At 43.0% G+C, this 15,000-nt stretch overlaps 2 protein-coding genes across 5 annotated transcripts in view; both read left to right on the top strand.

The window, feature by feature from the left end:
• Window positions 1-6,953, top strand: part of LOC115028846 (uncharacterized) — a 24,907-nt gene extending 17,954 nt beyond the window's left edge. For all 3 annotated transcript variants that reach the window (XM_029462719.1, XM_029462718.1, XM_029462717.1), the window contains exons 16-23: window positions 1-515; window positions 716-838; window positions 951-1,079; window positions 1,180-1,372; window positions 1,603-1,727; window positions 3,548-3,738; window positions 4,682-4,815; window positions 4,899-6,953. The exon at window positions 1-515 is cut by the window's left edge and continues 928 nt beyond it. In XM_029462719.1, coding sequence (XP_029318579.1) covers window positions 1-515; window positions 716-838; window positions 951-1,079; window positions 1,180-1,372; window positions 1,603-1,727; window positions 3,548-3,738; window positions 4,682-4,815; window positions 4,899-5,131 — 1,643 coding nt within the window. In that variant the 3' untranslated portion in view covers window positions 5,132-6,953. The remainder of the gene's footprint in view (window positions 516-715; window positions 839-950; window positions 1,080-1,179; window positions 1,373-1,602; window positions 1,728-3,547; window positions 3,739-4,681; window positions 4,816-4,898) is intronic.
• Window positions 6,954-9,146: 2,193 nt separating this feature from the next.
• Window positions 9,147-15,000, top strand: part of cfap206 (cilia and flagella associated protein 206) — a 7,046-nt gene continuing 1,192 nt past the window's right edge. The window contains exons 1-9 of one of the 2 annotated variants that reach the window (XM_029425492.1): window positions 9,147-9,280; window positions 9,537-9,620; window positions 10,163-10,253; window positions 10,529-10,717; window positions 11,087-11,254; window positions 11,719-11,933; window positions 12,015-12,134; window positions 12,241-12,439; window positions 12,955-13,095. In XM_029425492.1, the coding sequence (XP_029281352.1) occupies window positions 9,173-9,280; window positions 9,537-9,620; window positions 10,163-10,253; window positions 10,529-10,717; window positions 11,087-11,254; window positions 11,719-11,933; window positions 12,015-12,134; window positions 12,241-12,439; window positions 12,955-13,095 (1,315 nt within the window). In that variant the 5' untranslated portion in view covers window positions 9,147-9,172. Of the gene's footprint in view, window positions 9,400-9,536; window positions 9,621-10,162; window positions 10,254-10,528; window positions 10,718-11,086; window positions 11,255-11,718; window positions 11,934-12,014; window positions 12,135-12,240; window positions 12,440-12,954; window positions 13,096-15,000 lie in introns of both variants that reach the window. The other variant, XM_029425493.1, reaches the window with a different exon arrangement.

Raw genomic sequence — 15,000 nt, 5'->3', positions numbered from 1 at the left:
CTGTGAACGACGAACTGGAACACAGACCTTCTCATTCCACAGAGCTGCAGAATCTAACTCGGCCCTCGCTTGCTCAAGATCCCGGTTTTATGCAACTGGATCTGCAAGAGAAAGCACTTCATGCACTGCCGGAGAGTGTGACTCCAGCCATCAGTCACAACTTTGTTCTCAATCCAAATGTGAAGGAACACAGCAACAACAACAATAACAACCATGCGCTTACAGAGCAATGCGAGATGTCATTAGAAATAAGCACTGAAGATGAAGATGAAGAGGATGCATCAGTAGCACCTGCATGTTCGCTCCAGACAGATTTACAGCCAGCAGAGGAAATCCCGACTTTATCTCCTGCAGAAGAGCCAGCAGCACCTCTGCTGCCTCCTGACCAGCCGCTGCAGTTTGAACCCGGTGGAAGAGATGACTTCCCTGATGGTGTTCAGAGCTCTGAGGCCATGAAGATATCAGGCTGTGGGTCAGCTGGGATTGAAGCCCAGCCTGACATCAACATGAGACGGGTACACTTTCTATTGTGATACAGTTTGATGTTGGAGAAATCATGGAGTTTTTGTGCTTATTCACTTTCTTTCTTATAGTCAGAAGATGAAATGAAAATCTGTTTTTGAATGTGTCCTAAGAATAAGCGATGTGAAAAGCCCTAAGGAGAGTCATTGTTCGTTTGATTCAGGCGTATTTATTTTTGTTGTTGTGATTACAGATGACAGATTTCAAGACCCCCATAGTTCTGGATATGGGGTCTGGTTTGATGAAAGCAGGATTTGCAGATCAAGACCTCCCAAACATTATATTCCCAACAATTATTGGGACGCCAAAATATGAGGTAAAGGCATATACTTAATGTTTTAATTCTTGTTCTCTGCACGAAAAAGCATTACAATAGTGATGCGACTTTGTTTCCAGCCAGCATTTCTGATCAGAAGGTTTCTTTGCAGGAAATAATGAATGGTAACCTTGAAAGGGAGACCTACATTGGACACGAGGCTCAACACATGAGAGGGGTCCTGGCTTTGAAGCATCCCATAAAGAACGGGATCATTCGTAACTGGGATGACATGGAAAAGGTGAGCAGGAATGCATATGTGAGATGAGATGTAAGATATGTCACTGGAGGTCTCCACTACCTATGAAAAAGCTTGACTGACATGTATGTTTTGGTTTTAGATTTGGCATCACACGTTCCAGCAGCTGTGTGTGGATCCAGACGATCATCCTGTCCTGCTGACAGAGGCCGCCATGAACCCCTTGGGGAATCGTCAGCGCATGGTGGAGATCATGTTCGAGTGTTTCCATGTTCCCTTCACCTATGTGGCCATGCAGGCAGTGCTGGCACTTTATGCAGCAGGGAGATCCACGGGTAATTTGGCCAATTTATGTCTTTTTTTAAGCATTTACTTAAGCATTATGGTGGATAGATGCACATGGATGAATACTTAAGTCATAAATGTGTTATTTTAAGGACTTAATGGCACTTTATAATGTGTTGGATGTGTTTCAGTTTGATTTTGTTTAAAACTGCGGTTGTAAAGCCATATTTATCTTCTTCGATCAAAGAGAAAATGTGCTGGTTTTTTTGTTTTTTTGGAGGAGTGGTGTTGGACTCTGGAGACGGAGTGAGCCACAGTGTGCCCGTGTTTGAGGGATACTGTCTGCCTCACGCAGTGCAGTGCTTCCCTCTGGCTGGTGTAGATGTTACAATGCATCTTAAAAAGGTATTCACTCGTTTATGAGCAGTGATGTCGACTGATAACACTTCCAATTGGCAGTTTGGGTTAAAACTCTTACTTTATATCATTACTTTCCTACTCACCACTATTCTCTAGCAGCACCACCTTGGGCTGTGCCCTCTAAAAATCAATTAGTTGAATCATCCGCCTGTGATGTCGCATGTCGTTTGTTCCCATCTGAATGAAGTCATAATGGAACGCACAGGTACATCTCAATAAATTAGAATATCGTGGAAAAGTCAGTTTATTTCACTAATTCAATAAAAAAAAAAAAAGTGAAACTCGTATATTATATGGATTCATTACACACAAAGTGAAATATTTCAAGCCTTTATTTGTTTTAATCTTGATGCTTACAGCTAATTAGCTCAGAAAATTAGAATATTGTGAGTTCAATGTTGACTCACGGTGTCACATTCTAATCAGCTAATGAACTCAAAACACCTGCGAAGGTTTCCTGAGCCTTTGAATGGTCTGGTCAATCTGGTTCAGCAGGCTTCACAATCATGGGGAAGACTGCTGACCTGACAGTTGTCCAGAAGACTCTCCACAAGGAGGGGAAGCCTCACAAGGTCCATGCTAAAGAAGCTGGCTGTTCCCAGAGTGCTGTATCCAAACATATCCATAGAAAGTTGATTGTAAGGAAAGTGTGGTAGGAAAAGTTGCACAAGCAACAGGGATAACCGCAGCCGTGAGAGGATCGTCAAGAAGAGGCCATTCAAACATTTGGGGGAGCTTCACAAGGACTGAGGCTGGAGTCAGTGAAGAGCCACCACGCACAGACGTATCCAGGACATGGGCTACAACTGTCGCATTCCTCATGTCAAGCCACTCCTGAACCAGAGACAACGTCAGAAGCATCTTACCTGGGCTAAGGAGAAGAAGAACCGGTCTCAGTGGTCCAAAGTCCTCTTTTCAGATGAAAGTAGATTTTGCATTTCATTTGGAAATCAAGGTCCCAGAGTCTGGAGGAAGAGTGGAGAGGCACAGAATCCAAGTTTCTTGAAGTCCAGTGTGAAGTTTCCACAGTCAGTGATGATTTGGGGAGCCATGTCATCTGCTGGTGTTGGTCCACTGTGTTATCTCAAGTCCAAAGTGAACACAGCCGTCTACCAGGACGTTTTAGAGCACTTCATGCTTCCTTCTTCTGAGAAGCTTTTTGGAGATGCTGATTTAATTTTCCAGCAGGACTTGGCACCTGCCCACACTGCCAAAAGTACTAATGCCTGGTTTAATGCCCATGGAATCAATGTGCTTGATTGGCCTGCAAACTAGCCTGACCTGAACCCTATAGAGAATCTCTGGGGTAATGTCAAGATGAAGATGAGACACGAGACTCAACAATGCAGATGAGCTGAAGGCCGCTATCGAAGCAACTTGGGCTTCTATAACCCCTCAGCAGTGCCACAGGCTGATCGCCCCCACACCAAGTACTGAGTGCAGACAGGTGAACATACTTTTCAGAAGGCTGACATTTCTGTATTAAAAATCCTGTTTTTATTGGTCTTATGTAATATTCTAATTTTCTGAGATACTGATTTTTGTGTTTTCATTAGCTGTAAGCCGTAATCATCAAGATTAAAACAAATCAAGGCTTGCAATATTTAACTTTGTGTAATGAATCCATATAATATAAGAGTTTCACCTTTTGAATTGAATTAGTGAAATAAACTAACTTGTCCACAATATTCTAATGTATTGAGATGTACCTGTATACATGTCACCTATATCTATCCCAGCACTTCTTTTTTTTGTTCTGCCTCTTCAATCCCTCAATTGACCATTTTGTGTGCCTGTGTTTGAAGCTTCTGCAGGAACAAGGGGTGTGCATGCGCACCACAGCAGAGATGGAGATAGTGAGGGAGATGAAGGAGAAGTGCTGCTGTGTGGCTCTCAACTATGAAGCTGAACTGAGTCAGGGGGGTGCGTCCTGCAGAGAGATGCATTACAACATGCCAGATGGACAGATTGTCACAGTCAGCACAGAGAGGTTCAGGTAACTGTCTGCATATCATGGCCTCTTAATTCACTGAAAGGACTCCTAAAGGAAATCAATATTAACACTAGAAGTCTGAGAACTTTTATATCTAGTGCCTTCATGGCAAAATGTTTTTTGACACAATACCTGCTAAGCTATTAATATCAGCCGCAACTGTACTTTGTGTTTTATTGCTAATTACCAAATGTTAGCATGCTAACATACTCAGACGGTGGATATAGTGCGACCGTAGCTCAGTCCGTTGGGACTTGTCTAGGGTCACCGGTTCAAGTGTCTGTATGGACATAGTACGACTGGTAGCTGGAGAGGTTCCGGTTTGCCTCCGGGGCTCTGCTGAGGTGCTCTTGAGCAAAGCACCAGACTCCCAACTGCTCGGGGCGGTAGCCCCCTCGCTCTGACCTCATTAATGCATGTGTATAGGTCCTCTTTGTGCACGAGTGTGTATTTTTCGCCGTCTTGTTGACTTGAATTTCCCCTCCTGGTACTAATAAAACGATACTTTTTATCTTTCAATAATTAACATCATACCTGCTAAATAGCAGCAGGTTAACATTGTTATTGCTGATGTTGGGCACAGCTGTGCTTTGAGCTAAATGATAAGTACAGCCTCAGACTCTCACTGTGTTTTCATTAATTCCCCCCCGGGCAAACTAAACGTCTAACGACAACCCATCTGGCTGCAACCAATTCTCTAAGAGTCAGGAGCCACCCGTTTGGGGCTGAAATCAGACTTGAGCTGTACAGTGTCTGCCTGCCTTTAGTCTTGTTGAATTTTGTCAAAGGCCAACTTGAGATCCAGTGTACCAGAGAGCCTTGTGCTGCACACTTCACTGCTGAGACCGGTCTGCTGCCTCTTTATCAGGGCAGACTCCTCAGACGGGGCAGCTGTCTCTTCTAACAGCCCCCTCAAATAAGTCTGCCACTTCCCTTGTTCATCCAGGGCCCCTGAGATTCTCTTTAAACCTGAGCTGATTGGACGGGACCATTATGGGATGCACGAGAGCGTCTTCAAGTCAATCCTCAGCTCAGACATTGACCTGCGGCGCTGCTTCCTGGGAAATATCGTACTGTCAGGTAACAGTTGGTTATTGTATTGTTGATTTGTTTCTGTTCCAGTTAATTTGATGGTCTCCACTGAATGATTTCTCTTACTGAAGGGGGGAACACTCTGCTGCCTGGCCTGCCTGAGCGGCTCCAGGCTGAGATCAGAGGACTGGTTCCCACCAACATGGGGGAGAGCGTTCGGGTCACCAGCCCTAAGGACAGAGACTTCTCCGTGTGGAGCGGAGGAGCAGTGCTGGCCAACCTGCCCACCTTCAGCTGTGCTTGGATCAGTCAGGAAGAATATGAGGAGTACGGGCCGCAGATCGTCTTCAGGAAGTGCTTCTGACACGGGCCTGTGTAATGTACCACTTAATTTTATTTCACAAAGTGCAATATACATGCAGCTCTAATGCAGTCCTATGGATTGGTATGATCCAGATCAAATATACATGTTAATGTTTTTATGTATTGTTTGTGGGTTCAGTTCTGCCCTCTTCATCAGTGTGGGTCCTGACTTGTGACACCAGTGGGTTTCTATTGACCTGCTTCTTGCTCTATGCCCATCTACTGAGATCCACCAACATGGGAGGAAATTGGTGTTCATGTCATAGAATTCCTGTCAGTCCATGTTATTGTTATTGTTATTACTCAGGAACCTTTACCTGTGTCTAAGGTTTCTTTTTTGGGAATATGTTTCTGTGTCTCAAGATTTAAGCGCAAGTATATTAATGTTTTGTGGTTAAGGGATTAGAATTGAAGCTGGCCTTTGATTGATGTATGCCAACTTTTTCAAGAATAAGCAAATGAGGGACATAAAGAGAATTAAATATGCTGACTTCCAATATATATATATTAATCTTATCAAATTATGGTGTTTATTTATTCAACAATTTAAAGTAAATTTGGTATGACAAACTTAAAAATCATAAAATCTTTTTATGTGTTAGACATGGTTAAAGTTGCAGACATTTTAAATTGTGGGCCTGTTCAGCTGTGCAGTGTTTACAAGTATGATTTTATATTTTTTATTTATTTTATTATAGCAACATTCTTTGTTATGGATTATTAGGGCCACTGTTAGGAATTTAATTTTACAACCGTTTTCCCCACAAAATATTACAAGTCTTTTTTTACCTCTATTACATATTTTCAAAAAAAGATTTCTTTCCGAATTGTCGTTTTATCATGTTGATGATCTAAAAACATATTTTGTTGTAACATTTTCAAATATGGCTTTCTCGTAACTGTTTTCATTATTACTATAATAAATATATATTATTTTCCTGGCAGTGGCCCTAATACTAATATAACTGTACATGGACGTTTACAGTAATGTTAACTGGAGAGGAGAAAAGAGATTTGTGGGATAAGAAGTTTGCGTTCTAGAAAACCGCTGAGTCATGTGTTGCTAATGGATATTTTCCTACGTGTTGATCTTCCACTCGAGTTACCTTTTTGGTTAGTGAAGGTCTGTCACTGGTAATGATGGAGGATGGGAGTACGTAATGGTTGTGTAATGCCTATCACTTGATGTCAGTCTGTTGAATAAGCAGATGATGTTTGATGCTACTGCTGCAGGTACAGTTTGTCTGTCTTAAGTTTACATTTGAGTGCAGTGTCTTGCCACCGATTTTTCTTTGTTTTTTTTCTAAAATATATTCTGATCTGAAAACCGTATTTGTGTGGATTGTTCAAACATGCACAGTAGTGTTGATTTTTGTGAAAGGTGTTCCAATGGTGCCAAAACTTCTGCATTTATCTCGATACCACAGATTCTGAAAACCCCTCTGCCAAGCCTGTATATTTATATGTATTCTCCTTTTGTGAAAGTTCTCTCTTTTGCATGCAGTTATTTTGTTGCGTGTCATTTAGTTGCACCTTTTTTTGCATGTACTTCTTTGTCTGCATGTGTTTGGATTTTTGTGAAGTGCCTCTCTAAAGGCTTGGGGTAGTCATGTGACCTGAAGTTCAGCTCTGCTGTGGAATTCAGCATGAAATGTGACTGAGAACGCTTCTATCTCTGCCCTCATAAGACTGCCTGGTTTACTGGCTCTTTTGTCCTCCTCTCCTCTCAATGTACTGTAACAGTATGGACTGAGTCTAGCAATATTTGACCAAAACCATGGTATTTGTCATGTCTGTTTTTTATAATAAATATTTTAATCATTTCTTTTGTGTTTGTTTTTTGTTCAACAGACGGCCTCATTGTATGTTGTGGGATTATTGATTGGTGTACCTTCGGATAAATAGTTTTTCTTCCTTGAACCAGTGAACAGAAAAGCGACTGGAATGCTTTTTTTTGTTTTTGCGTTTTACCTTATTAAATGGTCAAATGAACGTTGCCTCTGGCGGAACTCTCGAAGTAATCGCAAAACAAAAGCCCTCGTAAAATCCATCTGATGGCTCCTGAAAACAACCGGTGGGTGGACAGTATGGCAGCACTGCTTGATAGATGTTTGAGAGTGGGTTGATGAATGAACATCAACTGTCGCTGGTTTATCACTCAAGAAGGACAATACACGCCCCCTTATTGGATATCGATTATTGATTGAAAGCTGCAGTTGATCATCTAAACATTACTGCAGTTTAATTCCAGATTAAAGTCAAGTGCATCTCCCTAAAGTTTGTATTTTATTAGTTTTTCAGATTCACCATAGTAGTTAAAAATCTGAGTTAATTGTATATCTAAGAAAACAAAACTGTCCACATCCAAAATGTTGCGTTGCCACCTTTTCTACTGGATTGAAAATAAGATGTCTAACTAAAGAAATGCAAATGCAGAAAGTTATTCCCCACCCCTCATCCTGTTCTCTAATAAAACTAGTCTTATCACTCTCGGCCCTGAGAGCATGAAAGCATCTTGAGAGCCCCTACACTTTCTCTGCAGTGATTCCCACCATATACAAAAACTTTGTCTGCGTCTTTTACCAAGAGGGTTTTTCCTTTTGAAATGACTCCCAAGACTTCCGCCCACACCTCTCCCCATTTAGTCAAATGGTCAAACTAAAACAACAATGCAGTGGCTTCTGTTCACTGGTTTAAGAAGGAAAAAGGATTGATCTGAAGGTACACAGATTATTAAAACACAGTTCTTCCTGAGTATTTTCCATGCTAGTAGCTCAAGTAAATTCTGCCTAAGCAGGAAATGAATAAATCCAAAATACTCCAGTTGGAATGGAATTTCTCCTAGTCCCATCATATGCATTAACTCTAATCCCTTACATATGATTTTGAAGTAAATTGCTGCATTTAATGCAATAAATAAATCTAAACTGTTCAATTGAAATGCGTTTGGCTTAAAACATAATTTTACAAAAGAATTGTCAGTAAATCTGTCAAACATTATTTGAATGCATGTATTCCTTTGCTGGCAATACAGAGGGTTGCTCACAGTGACACTCCACTCTGTTACTCCGGACTCCATTATAAAACTTTTTCTTTTTTTTCTTTTTTTTTTTCTTTTTTTTTTAAATAGGTGAAAGCCCAAGAAATGGGTTTAATGTTGACCAAACAAGATGTCCAGAAACTTGAAGAGGTGAGTTACTATATTACACTTTTAGATTATTCCCGCCCCCAGTTAAATGCTTCCTGCGTTATACATCTTTGGAAATCAAGACGAGCCTTTCATGTTCGTAATTATGAAGAAATGTATTTTGATGTTGTAAAACTGAGCTTGTACATTAGAAATATGATCTTTAATTCACCACTAATATAATTATGTTTGTAAAGTTATTATGTACATTTATTGTTGTACTTAGTAAATTGTTTCCTTCCTGAATGCCAAGCCTTAGCTAGGGATTTGTTAAGCACATACTACAATATCTTTTACAACACACAACAAATAACAAAAACGCGTTTTATTGATAAACATTGTGTTTGGCTTCCTGTTTCAGTGTCTATATGATAATGTTGGATCTGATATAAAGAAAAATAAGTAACAATTACTACTACTACTACTGGAACTAATTCAAAACATGATTAAATTCAACAATTCACTGTATGCAACCCTCTCCTCTGTATTGCCAGAAAAGTAATACATGCATTCAAATAATATCAATGTTCCTGGCAGATTTACTGACGATTCTTTTGTAAAATGATGTTTATTAATTGTGTATATTTAACACGTTATGATGCATATAAGACCTCTCCCCGGTTAGAACATATGACATTTTATAATCGTTACTGTAGTCGAGTGTGTTATCACTTTTAGACATGATTTGAATCGTATTCTGTAATTATAGTGCCGTCTAGTGGACACTGTCACGTAATACGTCCCTCAGCGATGCACCCAGGGTCACTATGGCAACCAGTTATCAACACGCCGTTGTGGATGTATCGTTAGCTGTATCAGCACCAATTAACTGTAGGCTACTTCCTGTCGGTAAAAATGTCTTGCACTCACGCAGAAAGCGTGATTAAAAACATTATTCGTGAAATAGCGCTGGAGTGTGCCGTGAGAGGACACGCGGTGTCGGACACTTTGGTGGCGTTCATGGTCAGTAAACCGTGACGGAATTTACAAGCTAGTCAAGCTAGCTAGAGTTTACCAGTAACGTCAGCTAACGCTTGCTGGATGCTAATGCTTCATAGTTCAATCAAGTTCGTACACATGCTGTAAGGATATGATGTCATTCTTAAACTTCCTTCATGTCATAGACCCCATTTAAGTGACAGTCAAAGGAGTCTTTTTATTTGAACTCTGACTCCGGACTCCATTATAAAACTTTTTTACCTTCTTTTTTTTTTTTTAGGTGAAAGCTGTTGTGCTGGACCCAAGAAATGGGTTTAATGTTGACCGAACACTGACCAAACAAGATGTCCAGAAACTTGAAGAGGTGAGTTACTATATTACATTTTTAGATTATTCCCGCCCCCAGTTAAATGCTTCCTGCGTTATATATCTTTGGAAATCAAGACGAGCCTTTCATGTTCGTAATTATGAAGAAATGTATTTTGATGTTGTAAAACTGAGCTTGTACATAACAATATGATGTTTAATTCACCACTAAAATAATTATGTTTATAAAGTTATTATGTACATTTATATTGTACTTAGTTACACTGCAGTAAATTGTGAATGTCATTAGTTTCCTTCCTGAATGCCAAGGCTTAGCCAGGGATTTGTTAAGCACACACCACAATATCTTTTACACACAACATATAACAAAAATAAATGATTTAAATTTCTCATGTTCTATGTATTAAGTTAACTGTTATGTTGCCTGTATATTTTGTATGTGAACATGATGTTTAACAACCTTCTCCACACTACCAGGTATAACGTTCTGGTGTTCAGTGGTAGTAACGGCCCTGCTCGAAGCAACAGTTGCAACAAACTTGGTTTGTTTCTAATGTCCATGTGTAATATTTCTTACAGCTGTGTCTGGATAAACTGATGGAAAAGTGCAGCCCGTCTCTTGACACAATCAAAATGCAAGTGTATTTTGATATGAATTACACCTCCCGGCGTAAGTGTTACCGTATGAAATGACATACTAATGGGGTAGCATGGGGAATATTTCTCTTTAGCATGGAATCCAAACTGTTTCTTGTCTCATCTCTATGCCTATATACGTAGGTAGGGGGAGCAGTGCTGACTAAATCAAATATCACAATTCTTTTGACCCAATACCTTGATCTACATCATGATGCTACACTTGGGTTTGGAATGAAGAAAAATGAAAATGTCCATTAAAATGATAATATGAATGTCATGACTGAGCAGGTACTTGTGTTTGTGCAGGTGAGTTTCTTGAGGATATCCACCGGGTGGAGGAGTCCAGGCTGAGTCCAGTGAGCAGAGAGATTACAGACACCAGAGTGAAAACACGAGAGGAATTAGACGCTTTGTACCGTAAAATCATCACCTATATCCAGCTGCACTCCAGCATGGGCTCACCTACAGATGTCACCGCTGTGAAAGAGGCGACAGGTTTCACTTTCAATTTTCATTCAGTTTCTGGGAGACAGTAACACTTGCAGTGTACACTTGCTGGAATGCAGGCTAATGTGCACTGCCACACATTTGAACAACTTACAAATGATGTTCCAGCGCCTCAGAAAGCAGGAGCCATGTCTGAACCAACCAACCTGTGAACTACTGTACACGCTTTGTATTGCCTCTGAGATTTGAAATCATGCGTTGCATTGTAGACAATAAATGGGGTTAAAATGTTGAATCATTTCACCAAAGTTTACTTGCCAGCTTTTCACCAGGTAGTAACCCAGCTCTAGACTTATTTGTTAGCAACACATTGCACAACAATAATGAGAGAACTGTATCCTGATCTTTCTGTTCCAGCTGCCCTGCAGAGTGTCTTCCCTCAGACTGAACTGGGAGCCTTCATGGTGCTCTTAAAGAGGGACAAGGAGCAGCAGCTCAATGAGCTCACCATGATTGTCACAGGGATAAGACTCTTCAACAAAGCCAGCAAGAAGGGAGGCGAGGAGACTGACCTTCATGAACTAAGTACAATACACCGGGCTACTGACATGACAGACAATGGAATGTGCCTTTTTGAAAAGATAAAGCACGTTAAGCAGAAAATATGCTTTGCAGAATATTTACCTTAAAGCTTCCACAAGTAAATATGTAAAATGTTCACCTTCCAAGTAAAGTGTGTCTGGCTCAGGGAACAATGTCCTACCCCGGCTAGCTGAGCTGGTATAAAGTCACCACAGCAGCAAGATTTGCAGCATTGATTGTAGAGTTCACTGACATACATTACAGGGTTTCTGTAAAGCCAGGTTCAAAACTTTGCTCTCTAGCAAACCGGTGATGATCCTTCCACAGGTTTACCTACGGACACCTCGTTACAACTAGACAGTTTATTAGAGAATGGACTCCTAGGCACAGATGCATGAAAGCCCCAAGTATTTAAAGTTCCAAAAAAACATTATGGTAATTATGGTACTTCAACATTCTCTCCGCAGTGCCCGCAATTCTTAATGAAGCACTTCCAGTCACCAGTAAAAGCATAGAAAACAGGCTGAGTGCATCCCAGACTTTGGTATGGAAATACACCACGGTGCTGGAGAAGCTAACGGACCCCGACAGTCCGTCTGGAGAATGTGACACACCCGTTGTGCTGCTTAAACAGGCTCTCTACAACGTCAAGCAGCATGATGTTTTCCTCAAAATGTTACTGGTAAGGTATTGTGTGAATTTCTGAGATGAACACCTGTTTTTGCAGCTTATACAATAACACAAGTTTTCCCTTTCCCACCAGGCGGATGCATGTTTATGTGCCAAGCATGTTGAAATCCTCCAGACTGCACTCTCATCACAGATGAAGCTGCTGAAAGAAACTGTGCAATCAAAGACTGCTGTCCCCACTGCAAAGGTTTTTGTAAGTGTCACTGCTGTTACGTTGCTACTGTTATTATGTCTTGTTGTATTAGTTTTATTGTTATTTCTACAGCCCCATTTTTGTCATTCCTCATATTTTCTTTCAGCCCCTGTTCAAGTCCCTGTCAAAGCTGTGGTCTGGACTTCAGGATGAGGCTCAGCTGCTGAACATCTTCAATAACATCGTGCACAATCTGCAGCCCTTTGTTGCCTCTCAGGCCAATATCTTTTCAGAGACTTATTTGGATGGCCTGCTGGAGGCGTCAGAGGTGAAGACAGACGAACAGAGAATAACTGAGTCCTCAGGTACGGCTGAAAGTTCCAGTATGTCAGCCTCTAAAAGCACTGGTTCCCAACCTGGGGGTCCCGACCCCCACTAGGGGCTGCCAAAGCTTCACGGGGAGCTGAGAGGCCTTCTTAATTATACGAAGTGTACGACAATGTTTTATTTTAAATATACAGTTGGCCTATATCTCAGGATTTCATTAATTTCTGTGAAGAAAACTAAATTAAATTTATATTTTTAAAGTTTTAAATTTTAAAATGATTTTAAAATGTAAAACATGTTCTGTACTGTTATTGTCATGCATTACACATTATATGAAATATCCATAATATATGTCACTTATTCAGCGGTTGTCAGTTCACTCAATGATAGAAAATAGGTCCTATAAGGAAAAAGGTTGGGAACCACTGCTCTAAGAACTCTATGTTCCACAAGTCGTACAAAATTGCACTCTAGAGAGAAAAAACATTTCTAAACCAAGTTTACGTAAGTGCTGAACTTAAATGCAGCTGTTTTACTTTAATATGGCTTCCAGGTGAGCGTATTGTTCCAGCGGAGATGAACACGCAGGAATGGCTCCTGCCTGAAACAACAGCCAGTGTTAATGAGCTGTCGCTGCAGTATGATGGAGTCTGTGGCTACACGCTGGTCAACAGAGATGGGCTTCTACTTCCAGGTACTGTTCTCATGATACATGTGATATTTGGAAAGGTATTTGGATCTTCCTTCTTTGTCAAATGTGAGTATATGGGTAAAGGCCTCAGCATGCTTCAAACAAACATGGAGTATTTATTCTGAATCACTCGAACCTGGGACGAAAGCCTGCTGTCATAGCCTCCTCCCGACCTCTTATTTTGGTCTTTTGGCCATTAACCGAAGTTGGGACCTAAATTGAGTGCTCAGCTCCCCGCTCAGCTCCCCGCTCAGCTCCCCGCTCAGCTCCCCGCTCAGCTCCCCGCTCAGCTTCCCGCTCAGCTCCCCGCTCAGCTCTCCGCTCAGCTCTCTGCTCAGCTCTCTGCTCAGCTCTCTGCTCAGCTCCCTGCTCAGCTCCCTGCTCAGCTCTGCTCAGCTCTCTGCTCAGCTCCCTGCTCAGCTCTCTGCTCAGCTCTCTGCTCAGCTCCCTGCTCAGCTCTCTGCTCAGCTCTGCTCAGCTCTCTGCTCAGCTCCCTGCTCAGCTCCCTGCTCAGCTCTGCTCAGCTCCCTGCTCAGCTCTCTGCTCAGCTCTGCTCAGCTCCCTGCTCAGCTCTGCTCAGCTCTCTGCTCAGCTCCCTGCTCAGCTCTCTGCTCAGCTCCCCGCTCAGCTCCCCGCTCAGCTCCCCGCTCAGCTCTCCGCTCAGCTCCCCGCTCAGCTCCCCCCTCAGCTCTCTGCTCAGCTCCCCGCTCAGCTGCTCAGCTCTCTGCTCAGCTTCCTGCTCAGCTCCCTGCTCAGCTCCCTGCTCAGCTCCCTGCTCAGCTGCTCAGCTCTCTGCTCAGCTCCCTGCTCAGCTGCTCAGCTCCCTGCTCAGCTCCCTGCTCAGCTGCTCAGCTCCCTGCTCAGCTGCTCAGCTCCCTGCACAGCTCCCTGCTCAGCTCCCTGCTCAGCTCCCTGCACAGCTCCCTGCTCAGCTCTCTGCTCAGCTTCCTGCACAGCTCCCTGCTCAGCTCTCTGCTCAGCTTCCTGCTCAGCTCCCTGCTCAGCTCCCTGCTCAGCTCCCTGCTCAGCTTCCTGCTCAGCTCTCTGCTCAGCTCTCTGCTCAGCTCCCTGCTCAGCTTCCTGCTCAGCTCCCTGCTCAGCTCCCTGCTCAGCTCCCTGCTCAGCTCCCTGCACAGCTCCCTGCACAGCTCCCTGCTCAGCTCCCTGCTCAGCTCCCTGCTCAGCTCCCTGCACAGCTCCCTGCTCAGCTCCCTGCACAGCTCCCTGCTCAGCTCCCTGCTCAGCTCTCTGCTCAGCTCTCTGCTCAGCTTCCTGCTCAGCTTCCTGCTCAGCTCCCTGCTCAGCTCCCTGCTCAGCTCTCCGCTCAGCTCCCCGCTCAGCTCCCGCTCAGCTCCCCGCTCAGCTCTCCGCTCAGCTCCCCGCTCAGCTCCCCGCTCAGCTCCCTGCTCAGCTCCCTGCTCTACAGCCCTACAGTCAGGTACAAAGCCTGTATTGCTGCTGACGCTGCACCAATTCCTTTGTCCATGTCCTGGTCTATTTTACCCCCACTTGTGAACAAGACTCCGAGATGCTTGAACTCCTTCACTTGCGGTGACTCACTTCCAACCTGAAGGGGGAAATCCACCATTTGTAGATCTCCTTCGATTTGGAGCTGATTCTCATCCTGGGTGCTCCACACTTGCCTGCAAAGAGCAGAGATCCAGTCCTGACTCCAGAAACCTGGACACTCTCTGTCCCATCGACTGCACCCTGAGACTCTGAGCTTAAATCACAAGCAGAAGAGGAACCCCAAGCAATCCCGCAAGAACCACCACCCTGGCCTGCCAGAGCCCAATCTCTCTTCAACACTCCCACGTCTTTTTAGTCACCACACAATTAATCTGGATAACAGCGTACACTATCGACAGTCTGTCCCTGGCATTCATGGTGTTGCATTAGTTGTTTTTA

This window comes from Cottoperca gobio, chromosome 24 (genome assembly GCF_900634415.1).
Source record: "Cottoperca gobio chromosome 24, fCotGob3.1, whole genome shotgun sequence".
Taxonomy (NCBI): Eukaryota; Metazoa; Chordata; class Actinopteri; order Perciformes; family Bovichtidae; genus Cottoperca; species Cottoperca gobio.
This window is presented reverse-complemented; position numbering and strand designations above follow the sequence as displayed.